This window comes from Primulina tabacum, chromosome 14 (assembly GCF_025594145.1).
Source record: "Primulina tabacum isolate GXHZ01 chromosome 14, ASM2559414v2, whole genome shotgun sequence".
NCBI classification, from domain to species: Eukaryota; Viridiplantae; Streptophyta; class Magnoliopsida; order Lamiales; family Gesneriaceae; genus Primulina; species Primulina tabacum.
The window spans coordinates 34,062,302-34,083,232 of record NC_134563.1 but is presented as its reverse complement, the minus strand read 5'-3'; the positions used below and the strand labels follow the sequence as shown (position 1 = coordinate 34,083,232).

Genomic DNA, 20,931 nt, shown 5'->3' with positions numbered 1-20,931 from the left:
TAGTGGATCGTCACATTTGAGTCATTTGACTCCAAGTGTATTTTGTAAATTGGCTAGTCATGAATTTTCGTTTGTTAATATTTATTGAGCACAAGAATGCATGGATTGGTAATCAAGTGTCAACGACTAAGGTTGAAGCTTAACTATAATGTGGATAATCACATGTTTTGTCGAATACAGATAATATTAAGTTAAATAGTGTGTGTTATTATCAGCATATTGGTACTGTACCTCTGTACATCCTACACAAATATCTTGAAAGGGGTGTTTTCTTTCCATTGTGGATGGAAAGAGCAATTTATTTTGGTCATGTACCGGTGGCATAATTAAATTCACAACTTTGGATTATGGGATGAATATGCAGATAATGTCAAAGTTGCTCTATATGAGGTTACCTATCAATCAGGCAACTTTCAAGATTCGTGGTGTATCGTGCTTCTCTCTGTTAAAACTAATGTCTAATTATGTTCAATTCTCCATAGAATTTATTCAACCCTTTTACATGTCTAGTTCAATCATAAAGTTTGCTGAGCAAAGTTTAGATCCAGAAATTAGAGCGTCATTCTTCAGTCCTCGTCTCATGGAGGTACTAATAGTTTTTTGTCATTTTGGTCATTTATTGTTAGACTATGTTTTATGAACTTTTTTAACCTTCTTTTTGCCCAGGCAGGGCGCAGCTATGTGTTTTTTCATTTCAAGTGATTGGCGTAAGCATTGATGTAAACTGTTTGAGTTCATTACGTTCAATCACACCAAATATGCTGATTTTGATCACTGCATGACTTTGCGTCCTACCCCATGCAGCTTGAAACATTGTTTTAAGAGGATTGGGCTTCTGTAGATCAATGCTTTTAGAACCAAATGTCCAGCTAGAACCACACATGCAAGTTTCCTTGCCTGTGATCTATTATTACCACTTCAATTTTGTGCAAATGGAACAATTTCCGTGACTTACTTGTTGGGTTACCTGCCTCTACTCTCTAGTTTTAAAGATAATATGTATTTACTGCAACGAATCTGATAACAATCACGTGGCATGAGTTTTAAGTTAATTTCAATTTTCAATTGATGGGCAGCGTATTATATAACTTATCATTCTTATTGGGAGTGCTTCAAATCTTAAACTGTAAGAAGTTACGGACATTTAAATGTCTCTATCAGTCTCTCTCTACGTTTGCTTGCTATCAGCTCTCTGAAATCACCGAAATTAACCTTGATTTTTTCTTGAATTAAGATAGTTATTCGAGGAAAGATTCTTGAAATACGCAAGTCATCAAAGGGGAAAAGATGGATCACTTGGTAGCAGAATTTGACTATGGTGCACTGTAGATGACAACTTGAGATAGATGAAAGTATAACTAAATCGCTTTCTCTGTTGGAGTAGGACAAAATACTTGGAAGTCCAGCTACTGCAAAAATAAATTGTTTGAAATTGTTGCCCTACTTGGAATGGAAGTATGAAATAAGCATTTTTTTACCATGTTTTCTGATTTAAAATGTTCCAGAAACCTTTCCAGGCATGTAGTCCTGGTTACTGCAAAGTAATAAAACTCTCTTAATTGTTAGAAAAAAAGGTCTTTCCGTCATTCCCTTCAGTTTCACCGGGGTTTACTTTTATAGTAAACATTTCTGGCTTATATTTGCAGGCAATTGTATGGTTCCTTGCAAGATGGTCTTCAACTTACTTGATGCCCCCTGAAAAAACTAGTGTAAACAAAATCAGTTCTAAAAATAATTACAATGCCCAACTGGATCCAATAAGTATAACATTGATTCCCTCAGATCCATCCGAGAATCCCGCAGATGCATTGCTTAGTTTTTGTGATGAGAATAATCAAGGAAAAGTTGTGCTTGATATTATTATTCACATCTCTTTGACAACACTAGTTTCATACCCTGGGGAGAAGGAGTTGCAGGTACTACTCGTTTTCAGCTTCTGATGTTTTCATCCATATAGTTTTCGTGTTCTTACATTTGTTATGTGCCTTGTTTGATACCTCATTTCAATTTGTTAATAATCTGACTGAATGTGACATACTACCGTAATTAATATCCATTTTCAAACTTTGAATGTGGTTTCTGTGCTCAGGAATTTATAAACTTATAATGCAGTATCCAGATTGACAAATGGATGTTAAATATTAACTTGTTGTTTGGATGATAGGCTCTCGCATGTTACCAACTGCTTCATGGACTTGTTCGACGAAGGAACATTATTGCTCACCTGGTTACTTTGGTCAGTTTTGCACCTCTCTTTGTGCACAATTTTTTTCCATCTTACATTGGCAGCATTTCTGCATTGCATTTTGGGTCGTTTATTCTTGTGGTCCATGGTTGCTTACTTTGCTCAGGTCAAGATCTTTGTATCTATCATAAAGTACTAGATTGGAAGCCTCTGTTTTGATAGAGACCTACTGAAACACGAACTTTGTAATTCACTTGCCTCATCGTTTGGGACTTTGAGGAATTGTGCATGGATTAGGGCGTTATTAGTTAAAACATATTTGATTCTATTATTTATATTTTTTTCACCTCTGAAATTTGTATACTCTTTTGCATTGCTTCCGTTATTGAGAAATGTTGTATCCTTTAACTTGTGATGGAGCGATGCTTTGAAATGTTGTTCTGGCAGTTAATGGACTTCACTGAAAATAGTTAAAGTGGAATTGGGTTGCTGGAGTTTAAATGCCGGGGAATGTATGGGGAGCTTATATTGTTGGGAGGTGCACTCCTTGGAGTGGCATCAGTTGTTGCAATTGACTCAGATGGTTTGTGTTTCATGTTGAAATTATATGGATGTTTGGCATTATAAATATCCTGCCCCTAATTTATACGTACGATTGAATCCACTGCTGAACATGGAAACAGTTTAATTCACCTTGGCTCTGTTCATTTTTTTACCATGGGAAGATATCGAAGAGACAAATCAACATATCACGGGAGTTACATAGTTTGACACTGATGCTTAATGCCAACATCCACGAGACAGCTGTGACAAAAGCCAAGTCTTTTGTTAACCCCTCTTAGTTTAGACTAGAACATTAAAACCCTTAAGTTATTTTGCCACAAAATTTTCTAGGAATAATTTGGGTGAGAAATTAGGATATTGATAAAATTAATTTTGATTTTGAAAAATCAGTTTTAGTTTCTGTAAGAAAATTAATGAAAATACTAATATTATTGATATCATGATAATTTTTTATATTATTGTGATGTAATTAGGATTTAGGATTGATGTCATACTACATTTATGTCCAAATCAATACCTATATCAGGGGATGATTATCGTTTTCTAAACCAAGAGATATTACTTAAGTTTTGTCCCTTTCAGCATTGTGTTGCAGGTGGAAGTTTTGAAACCTAACCATGTAAATCCATTTTTGTAATATGTGTTACTCTCTTCAATATACTTTTAATACTTGACGATTCAATCAGTATCAGAGCCCTGATCTAGGTTTTTCCTAGTATCGTTCTAAAAAACAAGAACAAAAATATATGCAAAGCCAACATCAGGAGAAAGTTTGTTTGTTACGTTCTGCCGAAATTATTGTTCATATCATGAGAAGTATCCACTTGATGAAGAATAATATCGTGGGAACTGTCTACCTGCCCACCTGTGATGCTAGTAGATTGATCTTTCTATGATTTTATTATCTAATTGAACAGTATTTGTATATCTCCTAATGAGCACATTTATGCTAGGCTCTTTGTTGCTGCTGAATAGAAGTGGAATATTTGATCTTTGGCTTCCTTTATACGCCTTTTCAATTTTGGATACATAATGGTGCAAAATTTTCTTCAAGGCATTTTGATGTTTCAAGTTGAACAATTTATATTTTCATGTTCAAATTGAGGACAATGGTAGAAAATCAAAGAAAATTTTGTATATTATTGTTATTATGATAAATCTTTAATACTATTGTGATTAAGTTGGGATGGATTTCTTACCATATTTATTCCCAAGTCAATATCTATTCAAAGTGGCTAACATTATGTTTTGAACTAAAAGATAATAATAAAGTTTTTTGCCCCATGGTCATTGTAACGTGGACATAGGTCTTTATAGCTCAACATCGTAAATCCTATCATGTAACATGAGCTTTATCAATATATTTCTACTAGTATAAAATTTCAACAATTTAACTCGTTTCTTAATGGAACATGTCTAGAATTTCTGAGAAATCACTCTCTATCCCTGACTCCGTGCTACCTATTTTCCAGTGAACCAGTTATTTGTCTTTAAACACTTTCTAGTTGCTAAGCCGCCCACTACATGCCATTAGAACATAATATTCCTGGAGAAGTTGCTTCAATTTGCTTACATACCAGTTTATTATTTTCTTGTGATGGTTCATTCTTGTCACACAAGGTCTTGCAATTTTCTAATGTCTGTTACGCCAGCATGATTGACGGTATGGCCGCATGACCTGGCTTAAAACCATGTTTAATATGATATTGGACATGGAAAGATTAAGGGTTGGTTTGTATTTGTTTCCCGTGTTTCTGGCGATCTGTTTTAATAAAATATTTTTTTTTATAAAAATGTAATGGAGAATGAACTTTATGTAGAATGATCTTTATGTTTGGTTAATTTATACACGGTAGAATCTTGTAAAATTTTATATGGTAAATGATTTAATAATATGTGGGTAATTTAAAAATATGGAATTATATTGTATTATATTGTAACATAATAATACATAATTTTTAGGGAGATATGAAAATTTGAATTGATACTAGTGATTATATTTGGATTTGGAGATGTGAGTAGTTTTAAAAAAGAAAATGAAATTGAGATAGTAATGTTTTTGTTTATAAAAAGAGAACTTTTTATAAAAAATTAGACCAAACAGCGCCTCTATAGTTATGTACAAATGCAAATGCTTTAACAATGAGACATATTTGAAATTTGTATTGAAAAATTTGCTTGGTGGACTATCTAGTGCCTTTATTCTGGTGGTGATGTTAATTACATGCTTCATAGATGTATCATGCAACATGTTTGGAAGTTTTATTGAAAAATTTGTTTGCTAGACTGTCTAGTGCCGGTATTCTGGCGATTTTGGAGATTTTAGAGTGAGAACCTAGTTAATTACATACTTGATAGATATATCTTGCCATTATAAAAAGGCATGTTGTGTGAAAGTTAACTACTATTGTTATTTATGTACATTAATAAATGATCCCTTATAATGATACCCATTAACCGGTTCAGTTTTTGACTTGGTAAGGTTTGCATTTTTCTACCATATTTGCTATTTAATATGTATTGGCTTGTGTAATATCTGATGCTATTTATGCAGGGCTCTTGGCGTGATTTTGCAAATGCTTTTGCCAACGAAAGCATCTTTTTCACATTAAATGCACCTCACCAGGTAATCAATTCTAAATTTGTTGTAAACGGAGGAAGAACAAGTTTGTTTCGTAGATTGATGAGTCTGTGGCATAAATCAGCCTTTATTTATATTGTCCATTTGTTGTTAGACATAAGCATGAATTGGTTGAAAGAAAATAATGTCTTGAAAAAGTAATCTTTCCTCTTATTGATTTATTTTGGTTGATTACCTTTTTTCTCCACTTCTCCACAGTTTATTTCCCTTCACTGTTCACTTCTATCATACAGTATCTTTCTTGAAGTTCTTGAGAAATACTATGGGATCTTTCTTTGATGTCAGCGTTCACTTGCTCAGACACTTGCTGTTTCAGCTTCTGGCCTGAAAACTTCCGACGAATCAAATCAGTGAGTCTGTAATCTGTATAGTGATTTCTTTCACAAGTCTTCAATTCTCACTGGTGATCGATTGATTATGGACTTTCAAATAACTTGTTCTTTTATTTAAACTGTTTTAGGTATGTAAAAAACCTGACAAGTCATATGACAGTACATTTTATAGACTTGTCAAGCAAGCACGATCTCAAAACCATTGCGCAACAACCTGATATTATTTTGTTGGTAAAATTTCATTGTACTTATGAATTCTGTGTGTAAAATATGCATAGAATGGATAGATGACATCGTTATGACATCCCATAGGTAAGTTGCTTGTTGGAGCGACTTCGTGGAGTTGCCAGCGCCTCTGAACCTAAAACACAGAAGGCTATTTATGACATGGGATTCTCAGTTTTAAACCCTGTCTTGATTTTTCTTCAAGCATACAAAGATGAGGTAATTAATTACTCTTGATAATGTCTCTTATTCTTGGGATTCTTTCTTGGGCTACCTGCTTTTGAATCATGTTTGAAATTATAAATTTTATTGTGCAGTGATAGGAATAGGTATTGTATTGATCAGGGCCAGTTAGTTGTCAAGCCATATAACACTCGCTTAATTTTGACACTGTATTATAAAGTTTGAAAATATCGGTCCTTCTAGCTATGAGATTGCAAGAAGGGCCAATATACAAATTGAGTAATCTAGGTTCACGTGTCATAGATGACTTTAAGAACGTCTCGATCTTAGATATATTGCGAGATTGGGTTTATATTTATCATTGATACAACATTGAAATTATATAATTCATGTTGAAAGTGGACCATTAGTCCATTGATGTACTTGTTCTCATCGTATTATTAATAAAATATCGTCTCTTATAAAAAAATGCATTGTCTGATTTATATTACTTGTTTATGAACTTTAAAATTACCTTTTTTGTGATTTTATTAAGACTTGAATTCAAATTTTCAGCATCTTTTTCATCTGTCAATGGATATTTTTGTTAGGAGAAGGGTTAATTTTTTGTTCCTCTTCTTCTTATGTTAGCCTTTGATCATCTACCTTCTGCTTAAATTTGTTGTCAATTGGGTGGATGGCCAAATCATCTATCTAGAGGCCCAAGAAACTGCTGCTGTGGTCAACTTCTGCATGCGTTTGCTTCAGCTTTACTCGTCTCACAATATTGGCAAGGTAATTTCCTTCACAATTACTGGTGGCAGTAACACGCCTTCTGGACAAAAGAAGAGTGGAACCGTGCAGAATTTGAATTCAATTTATTGATTGTGCTAATAAATAGTGAGAGTGCACTTGTTTTATGTGTGATGGATCTATGCAAAATAGCGTCGATAATTCTGGTCAAAACAATCATGTTTTGTTTATGTTGAATTCCCAAGGATGGTTATAGATTTGCTTAAAATTTGATGAACCAATACTCGTCCTAACCCATGTCACCTCTCCGACCCATTAGATAGACTCGTTAGTCGTTAGATATCAACAATGTTTTTGATATGTTTAAGTTTTAACTCTTATATTTATAACAAAAATTAAATTTTAAAAATCATATTGATAGTTTTTTCATAATAAAATCAATACAATCAAATTAACTAGACAAGTCATTGGATTATTAAAATATGTTTCATAAAGTTTGTCTTCCTTATCATTCTTAGTATGACGATCGATGAATACGTTACGGTTTATTATGAAATTTTTGTTCGGTGATATTTGTAATATATTATCATAGAATTAGAACTGGAATTATGTTTATTATTTACATCATTCCGCAACCAATATCGAACACACATTAATGTCTCCAAACTAAATGGGTCAGGTCTTATAGAATCTGTTATCTGATCCAAACCCACCAGCATAGAAAAATCAATACCCGTTACCCACCCCATATCCATTTAACTTATTTAAACCTGCCCTAAATGAGTTGGGTTTGGACCCATCAAGTATAAAGTGGGAGGTGCTTTCCACTTTGTCGTCGGATCTAATTTGTTGCTAATCAAACCAAAACATGTATAATAAGTCCATTGTTGCCTACCGCAACCATTATAGCAATATAATGGTAAAATTGGTAGGTGAACTTGACCTGATCCAACTGTAAGATTTTACCTCACCTTCGATAATTTGCAGTTCACTATTTGTATCTTATTTTCATTTTAACTGATTGTTGCCATAAAAAGAATTTGCATCATTACCTATTTGTTTAGATGTATCCTAGTTTGGTGAAACAATTGTACTCTTAGGTGGAATTATGAGGGTAGATTCTGATGTAATCGTGATGATGGTCATTTTTTCTTTTGTATCTGCACTCTGCCTTCTCAGATTTCTGTGGGCCTTTCAAATAGCTTACGCACTGAAGCGGATGTGGAGAAATGCAAGGATTTGCGCGTGCTCCTGAAACTTCTTTCAAATCTCTGTTCAAAGGATCTGGTGACTCATCTATATCAATTTCATTTCTCTTTTTCCTACAGCCCCCATGAGCTAATTTTTTTTTGCTTTCTGTATTGTATTAGTGAAGTTATGATCACCTTCTTCATTAGCCAACATTGCGAGGGATTACATCTGATTTGAAAATTGTCCTCGCTGTGCCCTCCACTTATCTGACTTGGACTTCTTGACTTGATGTGATGCACATAAAACATTGAGGTTCTCGCATATTTGAGTGAAGGTTTTTGTGACCTCCCCTCCCACATCAGTTGTGGGACGAGCATGACTTGTTTCAAAAGTATTTTGCAACTTTTGCTATCTAAAATTGGCTAAAACATTTTAGGCCAGCGACTTCATTTTCTAGCAAGACAAATGAGCTAGTTAACTTTTTAAGGTCCACCTAGCTATATAGACGGAGTGTGTGAATAACATTGGTAATTGATATAATACAGCCAGATAAAGCCTTGACTTCCAAAATAGCGAGATAAAAAATCAATAGTGATCTGTTAGCTTCTATATTAGAAATAAGTAATGGAAGAACTCAACTTCAAATGTATACTTTTTAAAATTAACAGCACTCTAAATAATTTAACCATTGTATCTGGTTGTGATATCACCGAGCACATAGATTTCGAGCAAGGTAGCATTAATATGCTGAACTTGTGCTGTTAATGAATGATTTTGCTGCTTTAGTAATGCCCTGATTTTGTTTGTCATGTATGGACTATAGAATATCAAGAGATGATCTTTGAATAAAGTATGGTTGCTATGCGACTTATGGGAGTGCATAAAAACATTTGAACTTCTATTTTATCTTAGTGGTTATGGTCCTTTATTCCATAGGTCTTGGAAGAGGAAAAAAAGATAAGTGTATGTTGTGTAGGATAACAAAATAAACGGTAAGGAAGAGTTTTTTTTATTTATTATTCTTTATTAGACTAAAAAGGAGACAATGAAAACCATGCTTTTCTAGCTAGTTTCTGCTATGTGCTTTTCTGTGATACTTGCAAGGCTGATATTAAGATATTTGCTCAGCTTGACTTTGCATCTGAACCTCTCGAGGCTCATGGTATAAATATTTCTCAGGTATGTTCCTGTAAGATCTTCATTAAGGCTAAAGATGTTAGAATTTCATTTGTAGTGCACGTCTCGGTAACTGTTCCCACCACATTTTTCTTTCAGGTGGTATATATGGGCCTTCACATTGTAACTCCTCTTATAACAGTAGACCTGCTGAAATTTCCTAAACTTTGTCATGGAGTAAGGACCTTTACTAAGTGGGTTGTAGGATCCATTATTGCAAGGAAACTCATTCTTTCTGTCTTATTATTTGACAGTATTTCTCATTGTTATCTCACCTTCTGGAGGTCTATCCTGAAATGATTGCACAACTAAATATTCAGGCTTTCAATCACATATTTGGAACTCTTGATTTTGGCCTACGTCATCAGGTAGTTCTGGCCTTTGAAGTTTGTGCTGTTTATGTCTAATAGTCTATTGTGGATCCTGATATCATGTTTATCTGTGTAGATTAGGTCCTTATTTAAGGTGATTGATTAAATGTTAATTCAAGTTTTTATTAACTGTGATTCCAAATGTCTTAAAAGATGTCACCCTTTTCATTATGATGCTAAATTTTGTTATCTTTCCCTTGCCTGGTGATTAGGACATCGAAGTTGTTGATTTGTGTCTAAGAGCACTAAAAGCAATTGCATCACACCATTACAAGGAAAGAGTTGCTGGTAAAGCTGGCTTAGGATCTCATGCTACCAGTTACAAGGAGCCTAGTGGAGAATTCCATGAAGGCATTCTCAGTCGATTCCTTCATACACTGCTGCAACTTCTTCTTTTCGAGGACTATAGGTGAGATTTTGAGAAATTCAATCCTACTGCTGCAGAAAGTACAACCTTTGTATATGACTCATTATTGTGAGACTAAAAGTGCGTTTAGCTGGAGAAAAAGTGCTTTTCTTATAAAGTATATCTGTCGATTGGTTGCAAAAGCTATTTTAAAAAAAAACGCTTCTGTAAATGTTTTTTAAAAGCCAGAATTGATGGCCTTTTGATTTCTGCTACTACTACTTTTTAAAATAAAAAATAAGAACATTTTTTGAACATGTATCTCGCTCTGATTTATTTTGTAAAAAAACTTGTAAAAGCTGAACTTATTTAAGTTCTTTTTTAAGTTACAACTTCTGTATCCAAACTGGCTAAAGATTAAACTAAATATTCTTATTTTAGTTCATTGGAGCACAATTTCTTATGCACATTCTTGATAGTCCTATTGTTTTGATGTTCGGGAAGACGAATTTTTAACTTACTTTTTACTCCAGTGCTGATCTTGTTGGCTCCGCAGCAGATGCCCTACTTCCTTTGATTCTCTGCGAACAGAATGTTTATCAGGTAGCTAGGCTACACTTCTTTTTCTAATTTTCTTTTATCATTTAGTTTTTATCTTCAACATGCTCAATTACATACAACCATGGTGGCGGTGCTGTTAGATGCGGGTAGTACAGGGTTTTGATAATTTCATTATATCACAGTGAGCTATTAATTCCACCCTGCATCAATAAAGTTAGAAATTGTACCTCACCGTTTTATGTGGAGATGTTTCTAGTGAATCTGCCCTATACTTTTAATTTAACATTTGGATTATATGACAAATCAGGTACTGTGATGCCACAAAGTTACTGTCATCTCTTGCTCATCTTTTATATTTTTTTATGAATATTTCTTACAGAACTTGGCAAATGAGTTGCTTGAAAGGCAGGCAACCCAAACATTTAAAGCACGGTTAGCGACTGCGTTCCAGTCTCTCACAAGTTCAAACAATCTTTCTTTAACGCTTGACCGTGTAAACTACCAGAGATTCAGGAAAAATTTACATAGTTTTCTCATAGAAGTTCGTGGATTTCTCCGCACCATATAGCACATGCAGACAGCACCTTCAGATTGTTCTAAAACTTTATTTTTTGCCCTGGTCGGAGAGAGAGCTTCTCATTTCTTCACTCTCCTGGGCACGACATATTCTATCATGGCCCAGGTCTCCGAACTTGTTAATAAAGACAGTTATGGCTTTGAACACTTGCACTGGGAAAGCTCTTGGGCAGCAGAAAGTACAAAATCTGATGCGACAGCTCCTCTTAAAAACACATATCTTTGGAAAGTTGCTTGCTTCATATTCTTTGATGATTGTATCATATGGATCCATCACCCTTGCTCGTATGTATACATACTACTATGTAAACTATATCGTCTTGTATTCTAGTCAGCCGTGTTTATCATCCAAAGCCGAGTGGGAGGGTATGTATCTAAATTTTTGTACTTTATTGAGTCAATTTTATCTACTTATTTCTTTATTTTCTGCAGTTGCCCATTCACCTTTGTAGCTCTATGGACTAGGCGTGGGAAAAAATACCGAAATATCGAAAAATCGTACCGAAAAAAATATCGAAAAATCGATATACCGAAAATTTCGGTACGGTATCATACCGTACAAAATTTTCGGTGTCGGTACGGTATCCGGTATGAACTTTTTTCATATCGAAAATTCGGTATACCGAATGTGCGGTATACCGAATTTTCGGTATCAGTATCGGTATCGGTATGGAAATTTTATACCGATATTTACGATACGATATACGGTATCGTAGTTCGGTATGATATATCGTACAGTACTCACTCCTATTATGGAGGCACCTAGCTTCCAAATTTAATCCATGGGCAAGTACATGACGACAATTTTATAATAAAAAAAACTTTAATTTTATCAGCTTTGTCGAACAGAGCACGTGTTACATGTCTACTAAACTCCCCACTTTCTTATTGTTTATCAGTCTTCGTTCAAAACTAAAGCCTATGGATGAAAATGAAGCAAATTGAATATTATTATATATAGCTTATGTTTGAGCTTGAATTATTGAATATCTGAGATCGATTGGCTTGTCGATAGGATAAAGTATATAGCTGTAACATTGAATATTAGTTCATCTCTAAACTCAAATAAATGATAATAAAAATGAGAAACATTTTTAAGAATATCGTAAGTTTAGAGTGAACATGATTTGAAATCATGAGATGTAATCTTTTCAAGTCGCCTTCCCTTCTTGTTTGTGGAATTCCTAATCAATAGCATGGATGGTTGTCCCTTTTTTATAATTTAATATTCCAAATAAAATCGTTTTTCTTAAAAAAAATAGTTTTTTTCCATATATTTTATCTCTATCTTATATGTTTTAACACATACGGAGGTTTATTATTATTATTTTTTTAAAAAAAAACATACAATGAGTATTTGACTAAAATTTTCTCCTAAAAATTGTTAGTTGGAATTGCTTTTCCAAGGGTCTTCATTCTAATTTCTAAATTACTACCTTAAAAGAAGCCTCCATTAATCAAAATTTCCGGTGGACACAAAAAAGTGGCAAGTTATATTATATATATAGGGTCTTTATTCTAATTTCTAAATTACTAACTTAAAAGAAGCCTCCATTAATCAAAATTTCCGGTGGACACAAAAAAGTGGCAAGTTATATTATATATATATATATATATATATATACACACATATAATTGTATACAATTTTATTAAGTTTGAGAACATTAGAGTAACTAACTTTGGTGTCATGGTCTGTTTTAATAATTATTTATATTAATAAAATGTTAAAGTTTTAATGCAATTTATATGTTGTTCAGCAGATAGAATTATTGTTTTTTGAGATTTAGGTTATATGTTGAATTCTCACTGAGGTCATTTTTTTATTTTTTATTTTTAATTTATATATCAAAATTACATTGTAGTCCCTCGTTATTTCTTATAATTATATTTTGATCCTCATTTAAATATAAATCAGATGAATTATAAAAAATATTATACAAGCACACAACGCGTGCGTATGTGCACTAATATATATGAAAGAAGAAAGAAGTGGTTGTTGTTGCAATAATTCAAAAATTCAGGGGGTAAATGAAAATCATGCATTAGGTGGATATATCAGCGCTCGCAATCGACCTTCAGCTAAAACCCACTAAACCTTGTAGGCTTAGGCCAACGACAAACCGCCAGTCGAATAGAAAAATCAACCGAGGAATCGTGCAAAGGAAGAGATGAATAATCTGAAGATTTCGTGGGAGGTGGCCACGAGGCTACAGTTACAGTCTGAAAGTGGGGAGGAGTTGCTCCGGTTGGCGGCCATTGACGTGGAGCGCGACCGCCTCTTCTTCGCTTCATCCTCCAACTTCATTTACACAACACAGAATCTTTCACCCCAGGTATGAAAACTTTTTTTTTAAATTTACTCTTCTTTGTTGCTTTGTTTTTTCCAGTTCTGTCTTGCAGAATTAAGTGGAGGGTGGATTTAATGTTTTTTGGGTGTGTCGTATGAAGATTACGGATACAATTTGATTTTTTTTCTTCCTGAAGTTAGGGGTTTTGGTGCAACTCATTGTTGTTCGGTCTAGCAAATTATGACTGCTTGGATTGTCTTCCATAGATTTAATATATGATAAAATGCACTCACTTTATTGTGTCATCAAATGATATTTGATGTGTTATGAGTCATAATATTATGCATGTGTATCGAAGCTGCATAAAGAAGAAAGATTTTATCTGAGATAAAAATTCTTGATTAGTGAATTGTCCAAGTGAGAGGACTAGTCTCTTTCCAAACTTTTTTTTATTATGCACCAAGTTTCTCGATTTTTGTATAGTTTCGTATCTATATGTCTCCTGAAGAATCTTTTTGCGCAACCACACTGAAGGAGCTTGGAGTAGGACCTCATTACCTGCTACTGCTCAACTCATTGATCTAGAAGCTGGAGATTGCAATACTTGTTTAGAATATGCCATGGAAAAGGAAGCCTTGCTCATGTGAACTTCTTATGGTCTTCTATTACTCTATAATGTGGATGATAACTGTAACGACCCATTACATGCCCAGTGGACCTCCCATACGGCCCACTGCCCCGATCGACCCAAGGCTATCCCGATCTTGGGCTCCCTCAAAGAGGCATTTTCCCTCACGGGCTTTCCATAGGCGTCGTACGGGTTACTCATAGGATCTCCCCCTCCCTACCAAGGGGTTTCTTTCGCCTCCCCAGGACTCGATCCCATGACCTATAGGATAAGTACATTGATATCAAGAGTCCTGGCCCATACGGCCCACTGCCCCGATCGACCCAAGGCTATCCCGATCTTGGGCTCCCTCAAAGGGGCCTTTTCCCTCACGGGCTTTCCTTAGGCGTCGTACGGGTTACTCATAGGATCTCCCCCTCCCTACCAAGGGGTTTCTTTCGCCTCCCCAGGACTCGATCCCATGACCTATAGGATAAGTACATTGATATCAAGATTTCTTTCGCCTCCCCAGGACTCGATCCCATGACCTATAGGATAAGTACATTGATATCAAGAGTCCTGGTAGGGAGGGGGGATCCTATGAGTAACCCGTACGACGCCTATGGAAAGCCCGTGAAGGAAAAAGCCCCTTTGAGGGAGCCCAAGATCGGGATAGCCTTGGGTCGATCGGGACAGTGGGCCGTATGGGCCAGGACTCTTGATATCAATGTACTTATCCTATAGGTCATGGGATCGAGTCCTGGGGAGGCGAAAGAAACCCCTTGGTAGGGAGGGGGAGATCCTATGAGTAACCCGTACGACGCCTATGGAAAGCCCGTGAAGGAAAAAGCCCCTTTGAGGGAGCCCAAGATCGTGATAGCCTTGGGTCGATCGGGGCAGTGGGCCGTATGGGCGGTCCACTGGGCCTGTAATGGGTCGTTACAATAACACAACAGAAATTGTTGGACGAGTGGAAGGTGGTGTCAGGTGTATCTCACTAAGTCCAGATGGTGATTTGTTTGCTATGTTCAATGGTTTTCAGCAGATCCTAGCGATGAATCTTGATTGGGATCTGTTATATGAGTTGGCACTAGATGATTTGTCAGAAGATATTGACGTACGTAAGGACTTTTAACCATATTCTTTAAATTTAAACTTGACGTGACTTGTGAGTCAATCATGTCATAAGCTGCCTCTTATGTTTAACTTGATGACATCTGTTTCATTTTTTTCTTTTTTTTGGGGCTTTAAGGAAACTTTTTTTGCTCTTAACGATGATGGTTCATAATTGTACATGGATAGTAGGCAGTTCTGTGATATAATAGTAAGATTCCACTAGGAATTAACTTTATTCAAAAAGAGATTTTTGGAATGCCTTGGAAAGTTCTCAAGATTTCTTTCGCTCACACGCTCTTTTTCGGGGAGACTTTTGTGCAATTTTTTATTTTTTGCAAGAATAGGCCTCTCTAGCTGTATTATTTTTACAGAATCATTTTTGCAATTCCCCCCCTTTCTTTTGGTACCTTTGCACATAGCAATTTCTTCTTGTGCGGTTGTGCCCTTTTGAGTCTTTCTTTTAGCAGGCAACATTTAAATTACAATTGAAAAATTGTCCTGCGTCATTGTTGGTCATAAGAAGTGATGTGTTTTATGAAGGGAGGGTGGGAAAGATGCTCAGAAAAACGTTGTTTAATGTTGACCGAGAGTAGTAACTAGTAAGCATCAAATACCTGATTTAGGAAGATGGAGGTGTCATGGAATTTTTCTATGATCCTTTGCATTTTTATCGTCTTAACTATACTGCGAAAAATATATAGTTCTCTAGAATAAATGGCACTTGGTGATTTTCATTGGTTATGTGCATGAGCTTTAGCATCGAGTCCAGTTTATTCACATGATGTGTTGAATTGTGTTTCAGATGAACTAGCATCTTCTGCTGAAGTTTTATTTGACAATCCCATTTCATGAAGGGGCGATGGCAAGTTTTTTGCAGCTCTAAGCAAGGTGCATTATTCATTTCCCTCAAATAAAAAGCTCAAAGTTTGGGAACGTGACTCAGAGGCGCTCCATGCTGTCTCAGAACCACGGCCTTTCATGGGTTCAGTGTTGGACTGGATTCAAAGTAGAGGAAAAATTGCTGCTGTTTATGATCGAAGTGAAGAAAAGAAATGCCCATCTATTGTGCTTTTTGAGAGAAATGGTTTAGAGAGAAGCTCATTCAGTATCAACGAGGGAATTGAGGCTACTATAGACTTTCTGAGGTTCAACTGTAACTCTGATCTTCTTGCTGCTACTGTTAGAAATGAAACATATTATACCATCAAGATTTGTTTTTTATTAATAATCATCGATATTTAAAGCAAGAGATTAGGTATTCAAAGAATGATAAAGTGAGCTTCATGTGGGATCCTACAAAACCTCTTCGATTGATCAGTTGGACTCGTAGTGGCCAAATTTTAAGCTACAAGTTTGTTTGGGTCACAGCTGTAAGGGATAATTCAACAGCATTTGTCATTGATGGCTCAAAGATATTAGTAACCCCATTATCGTTGTCCCTAATTCCACCTCCTATGTATTGTTTTAGCTTAGAGTTTCCTAGCGCTGTTCGTGATATGACTTGCTGCTCCAAAGTTTCGCAAAATCGTCTGGCTGCATTGCTGTCAAATGGAGGCTTAAGTATTGTGGAGCTTCCTCCGCTTGAACAATGGGATGAGCTGGAAGGGAACCTTCTTAAAGTTGAGGCTTCATATCCTGGTACAGAATTTGGATCTTTGCTACGCCTGTCTTGGTTGGATTCACAGTCTTGGTTGGATTCACATGTGCTTCTCGGTGTTTCCTATTTTGGTTTTGGTCATGGTAATAGTAATGGCACTAAGTGAGCCCTGTTTGATAAGGATAGTAGTCTAGGTTATTACCTACTGGAAATTGAGATCAGTAGCTCTGAGGATCGAATTCCTAGTTCAGTGGCATCCTCAGGTTGGCACAGTGAAATTTCGAATCAGATTCATCTTGAAGGGGTGGTTATTGGTATAGCTCCTGTGACGTCTCGTAGATCTTCGGCATTTGTTCAGTTTGATGGTGGAAAATTATCAGAGTACATTTCCAAGTTGGGAGCCAATAGAGGAGGCGGTCTTCGTAAATGTGACAATAAGGATTTCTTGTCGTCCTGCCTTCAGATGGATATTGTTGAAGTTGGAGATTTTGCACCAGATAAACTGTTACTTTTGGGCTTGATGACAATGGTAGATTGCATATTGAGGGAAGGATATTATGTAAGAACTGCAGAAGCTTTTCATTTTACTCGAATTCTGGTGATTCAACAGTGACTCATTTGGTGATTGCAACTAAACAGGATTTACTATTTATTGTTGACTTTGGTGAAATTGTGTGCGGAGAACTGGAACAGAGGTATGAGAATTTTATGCCTATTGTGAAGAGTAGAAAGCTGAAACTGAAGGCACTTATGTAAATATATTTAAGAGAGGGGCCCAGGTTGTAGGTGTCCTCCATGGAGATGAGTCTGCTATCATACTACAAACACCTCGAGGAAATCTTGAATGTGTGTATCCCAGGAAACTGGTCCTGGCTTCAATTGTAAAATTCTTTGGGCAAAGTTCATTTCAGAGATGCTTGCTCACGGTTAGATGACATAGGATAGATTTTAATATTATTGTTGACCATTGTGGTTGGCAAACCTTTGTTCGGTCAGCTGCAGATTTTGTCAAACAGGTGAGGAATTTGAGCACATAACGGAGTTTGTATGTGGCTTGAAAAATATCATGGAGACACTGTACAAAAATCACTGGTCTGCACATCATATAAAGCATAAGTGCAAAGACCTAAAGGATTCAAATGGTGATCATAATAAAGTAAACTCTGTCCTGATGACCATCCACAAGGCGCTTAAGGAGAACATCGAGGATAGCCCTTCAAGAGATTTCCATTCTGACCACTTTTAGCTAAAAATGACCCCCCAGCTCTGGAACAGGCTTTGGAAAGAGTAAGGTTTATCCGAGAAATGGAGCTCACTGGAACTGACAATTCAAAGAGAATGTCTCACCCTTCTTCTGAGGAAGCTTTGAAGCATCTGCTATGGTTGTCCGATTCAGAGGCGGTTTTTGAAGCTGCTTTGGGGCTTATGATTTAAATCTTGCTGCTATTGTTGCATTAAATTCACAAAAGGATCCTAGAGAATTTCTGCCACTACTTGAAGAATTGGAAAACATGCCAATGCTTTTGATTAAGTATAACATCGACCTTAAACTGCGGAGATATGAAAGTGCTCTCAGGCACATTTTTTCTGCTGGAGACCCTTACTATAAAGATTTTACAAACCTGATGATGAATGTTCCAGAACTATATCCTTTGGGTCTTCAGTTGATTGATGTGCAGGATAAAAAACGGCAAATTCTTGAAGCATGGGGAGATCATCTCATTTCTTCAAAATGCTTTGAGGATGCTGCTACCACCTATTTGTGTTGCTTCCATCTAGAAAAATCTCTAGAGGCTTACCATGCTTGCGGCAATTGGAAGGGGGTTCTGACAGTAGCTGGCTTCATTAAATTTGGGAAGGTTGAGCTTTTGCATCTGGCTCGTGAACTCTGTGAGGAGCTTCAGGCACTTGGTAATAAGTGATGCTGCTAAAATAGTATTAGATTATTGCGGTGATATCAACAATGGTATCAGCTTGTTGGTCCGAGCAAGAGAATGGGAAGAGGCTTTGAGAATTGCTTTTCTGCACCAAAGAGACAACCTGATTTCAGTAGTGAAAAGTTCCTCTCTAGAGTGTGCTAGCTTGCTTATTGGAGAATACAGTGAAGGGATGGAAAAAGCTGGCAAGTACTTGACCCGCTACCTGGCAGTTCGTCAAAGAAGATTGATACTTGCTGTAACAATCCAATCTGATGAGCGATCTGTGGGCTATGTTGATGATGAAACAGCTTCACAAGCTACCACTACTTTCAGTGGGTTGAGTGCATATACCACAGAGTAAGTCTTTTTGCCAAATATTCAGTTGTCTGTAGCGCATAGTTTCTTCATACTTCCTTTTGTTTAGAGTTTCTTATTTTTGCTAGGAATGTTGGCCAATATCTTTTAGCACTGCACCATCGTACAAGTTCATATTTTCCTCTTTTCTTGATGCCCCTGCTCTATCTATGGCATCTGACAAAGGATGCCCTCCCTTAAATCTTAATGCTGCTTGGGCTGATTCATTTTGTTAGTGACATGCAAGCTGTTTTTATTTTTGCATTCATCCTTAAGCATCTCGAGTCTGCTATTTGCATCTCCCCACTTCTTTACAGGTAGTTCTAGCACTTGAACAATCTTGTTTTCTCACAGTTAGTTCTCAGGTTGATTCTGAAATCTAAGCATCTTAAATGTCCGACCCTAACCTTAACTTTAATCATTGCCATTCCAACATTTTCTTTAATTTGTTCACTTTTAACCTAAAATTCTTTTTCAACTACAATTATCTTCTGAAAATGTATTTTTTTCCATAAACCAAAGCTCTTTCTTTTTCATAAACTAAAGCTCACTATCATGTGGACCGTGGGCCAAATAATTCACTCAGAAACTTTTCTTTTAAATTTATCGGCATCTTGCTGCCCATGAAGTTTATGTTGTACTGTTTCATTTCATCCATCCAATGTTATTCCTTCGTGCAACATCTTCTATATTTCATTTCTGTTGTAGAATCTTTCTAGATGTCCAATTGCTTCCGTTCAGGCACTTCGCTCCTTTTGTGATCGCTCTCCCTCTATATGCCAGTTGGCAATAAATTTCCTATATTTTCATTTGCATTATTATATCTTATTAGCTTGAAGCCTGGTTTCTCCAGCACTCCATTTTGCTGTAGACCCGTCTCTTGTCTATCATATAACGGTTATTTGTTTCATTGATGTCAAGATATGAGTCAAGTGTGAATTCAAATTTAGACTTCTATAATTAGGAACCAACATTCATTTGCCAGTCTCCTGTAAATGTTCATTTTGTTTTTCTACTGTCATTATCCTTCTTAGAATTCAAATACATCGTCACCAATTAGAGATAGGCTGGGTGATCATAACTCGATCTCTGCCATTTGAATCATGCTAGGAGGCCATTCATCACCATAAATAATCTATTGAGTTTTAATTTCAGTGATAAAAATTGGTGACTATTGGCTTCCATGAACTTGTTTATTCTTTATCTAAAACCATGAGGCCATCAAATACCAAATTGTGAAATCTTTGAATTCACTTGGACATGCTGTGTACTTATTGTTTCGCTTATCTTTAGCAGGAGAAAAAAGGGTTCGACCGCATCGATCTCCCTGAGCACATCTGCTAGGGGCAGAGGGAGGCGGAATAGAGGAAAAATAAGAGCTGGAAGGTAAAGTATTTCTATGCATATTTTGTTTTCCTTGATTGGGGAAAAGAATCATCTTATGAGAAGCAACTTTTGCTATCCAGCCCGAGCGAGGAGATGGCTTTAGTAGAGCGTTTGAAAGGAATGTCTCTATCCGAAGGAGCAAAATGTGAGCTTAAATCTTTGCTGACTTGTCTTGTGATGCTCGGTGAAGAAGAAACTGCTCGGAAATTGCAACGTGGTGCTGAAAAGTTCCAGGTCTCTCAAATCGCAGCGGTAAAGTTAACTGATGATGCGATGCCCAGTGATAGTGTTGATGAATATGCGTTCTTGTTGGAAAGTTACATTCAGAATGTGCGGAAGAAACCATTGCATAATTCAGAGGCCTTCTCTTGGATGTCAAAAGCATTACTTCGATCCTCTCCTTCTACTCTCCATGTTATGTATTTGTATCGGTTTTTGTGCATGGCAAAAATTACTTTGTAAAGACATGAGATAGCAAGAACAACGAATCCTCGACAAAATTTTGAACTTTGGTTGGTTCTATATCCCATTTGAGGATGATGTGTACGGATACTACTATGCTGTAACCCTTCCACTCAAT

At 36.2% G+C, this 20,931-nt stretch overlaps 1 protein-coding gene and 1 pseudogene across 5 annotated transcripts in view; both read left to right on the top strand.

The window, feature by feature from the left end:
• LOC142524413 (uncharacterized) overlaps positions 1–11,505 on the top strand; it is a 28,051-nt gene extending 16,546 nt beyond the window's left edge. For all 5 annotated transcript variants that reach the window (XM_075628395.1, XM_075628397.1, XM_075628394.1 and 2 more), the window contains 15 exons: positions 511–586; positions 1,647–1,916; positions 2,165–2,236; positions 5,304–5,375; positions 5,676–5,740; positions 5,851–5,953; positions 6,035–6,166; positions 6,761–6,904; positions 8,042–8,149; positions 9,182–9,232; positions 9,329–9,406; positions 9,484–9,597; positions 9,813–10,009; positions 10,480–10,549; positions 10,887–11,505. In XM_075628395.1, coding sequence (XP_075484510.1) covers positions 511–586; positions 1,647–1,916; positions 2,165–2,236; positions 5,304–5,375; positions 5,676–5,740; positions 5,851–5,953; positions 6,035–6,166; positions 6,761–6,904; positions 8,042–8,149; positions 9,182–9,232; positions 9,329–9,406; positions 9,484–9,597; positions 9,813–10,009; positions 10,480–10,549; positions 10,887–11,075 — 1,741 coding nt within the window. In that variant the 3' untranslated portion in view covers positions 11,076–11,505. The remainder of the gene's footprint in view (positions 1–510; positions 587–1,646; positions 1,917–2,164; positions 2,237–5,303; positions 5,376–5,675; positions 5,741–5,850; positions 5,954–6,034; positions 6,167–6,760; positions 6,905–8,041; positions 8,150–9,181; positions 9,233–9,328; positions 9,407–9,483; positions 9,598–9,812; positions 10,010–10,479; positions 10,550–10,886) is intronic.
• A 1,607-nt stretch (positions 11,506–13,112) lies between these two features.
• LOC142524235 (elongator complex protein 1-like) lies at positions 13,113–20,853 on the top strand (annotated as a pseudogene).
• The last annotated feature ends 78 nt before the right edge of the window (positions 20,854–20,931 follow it).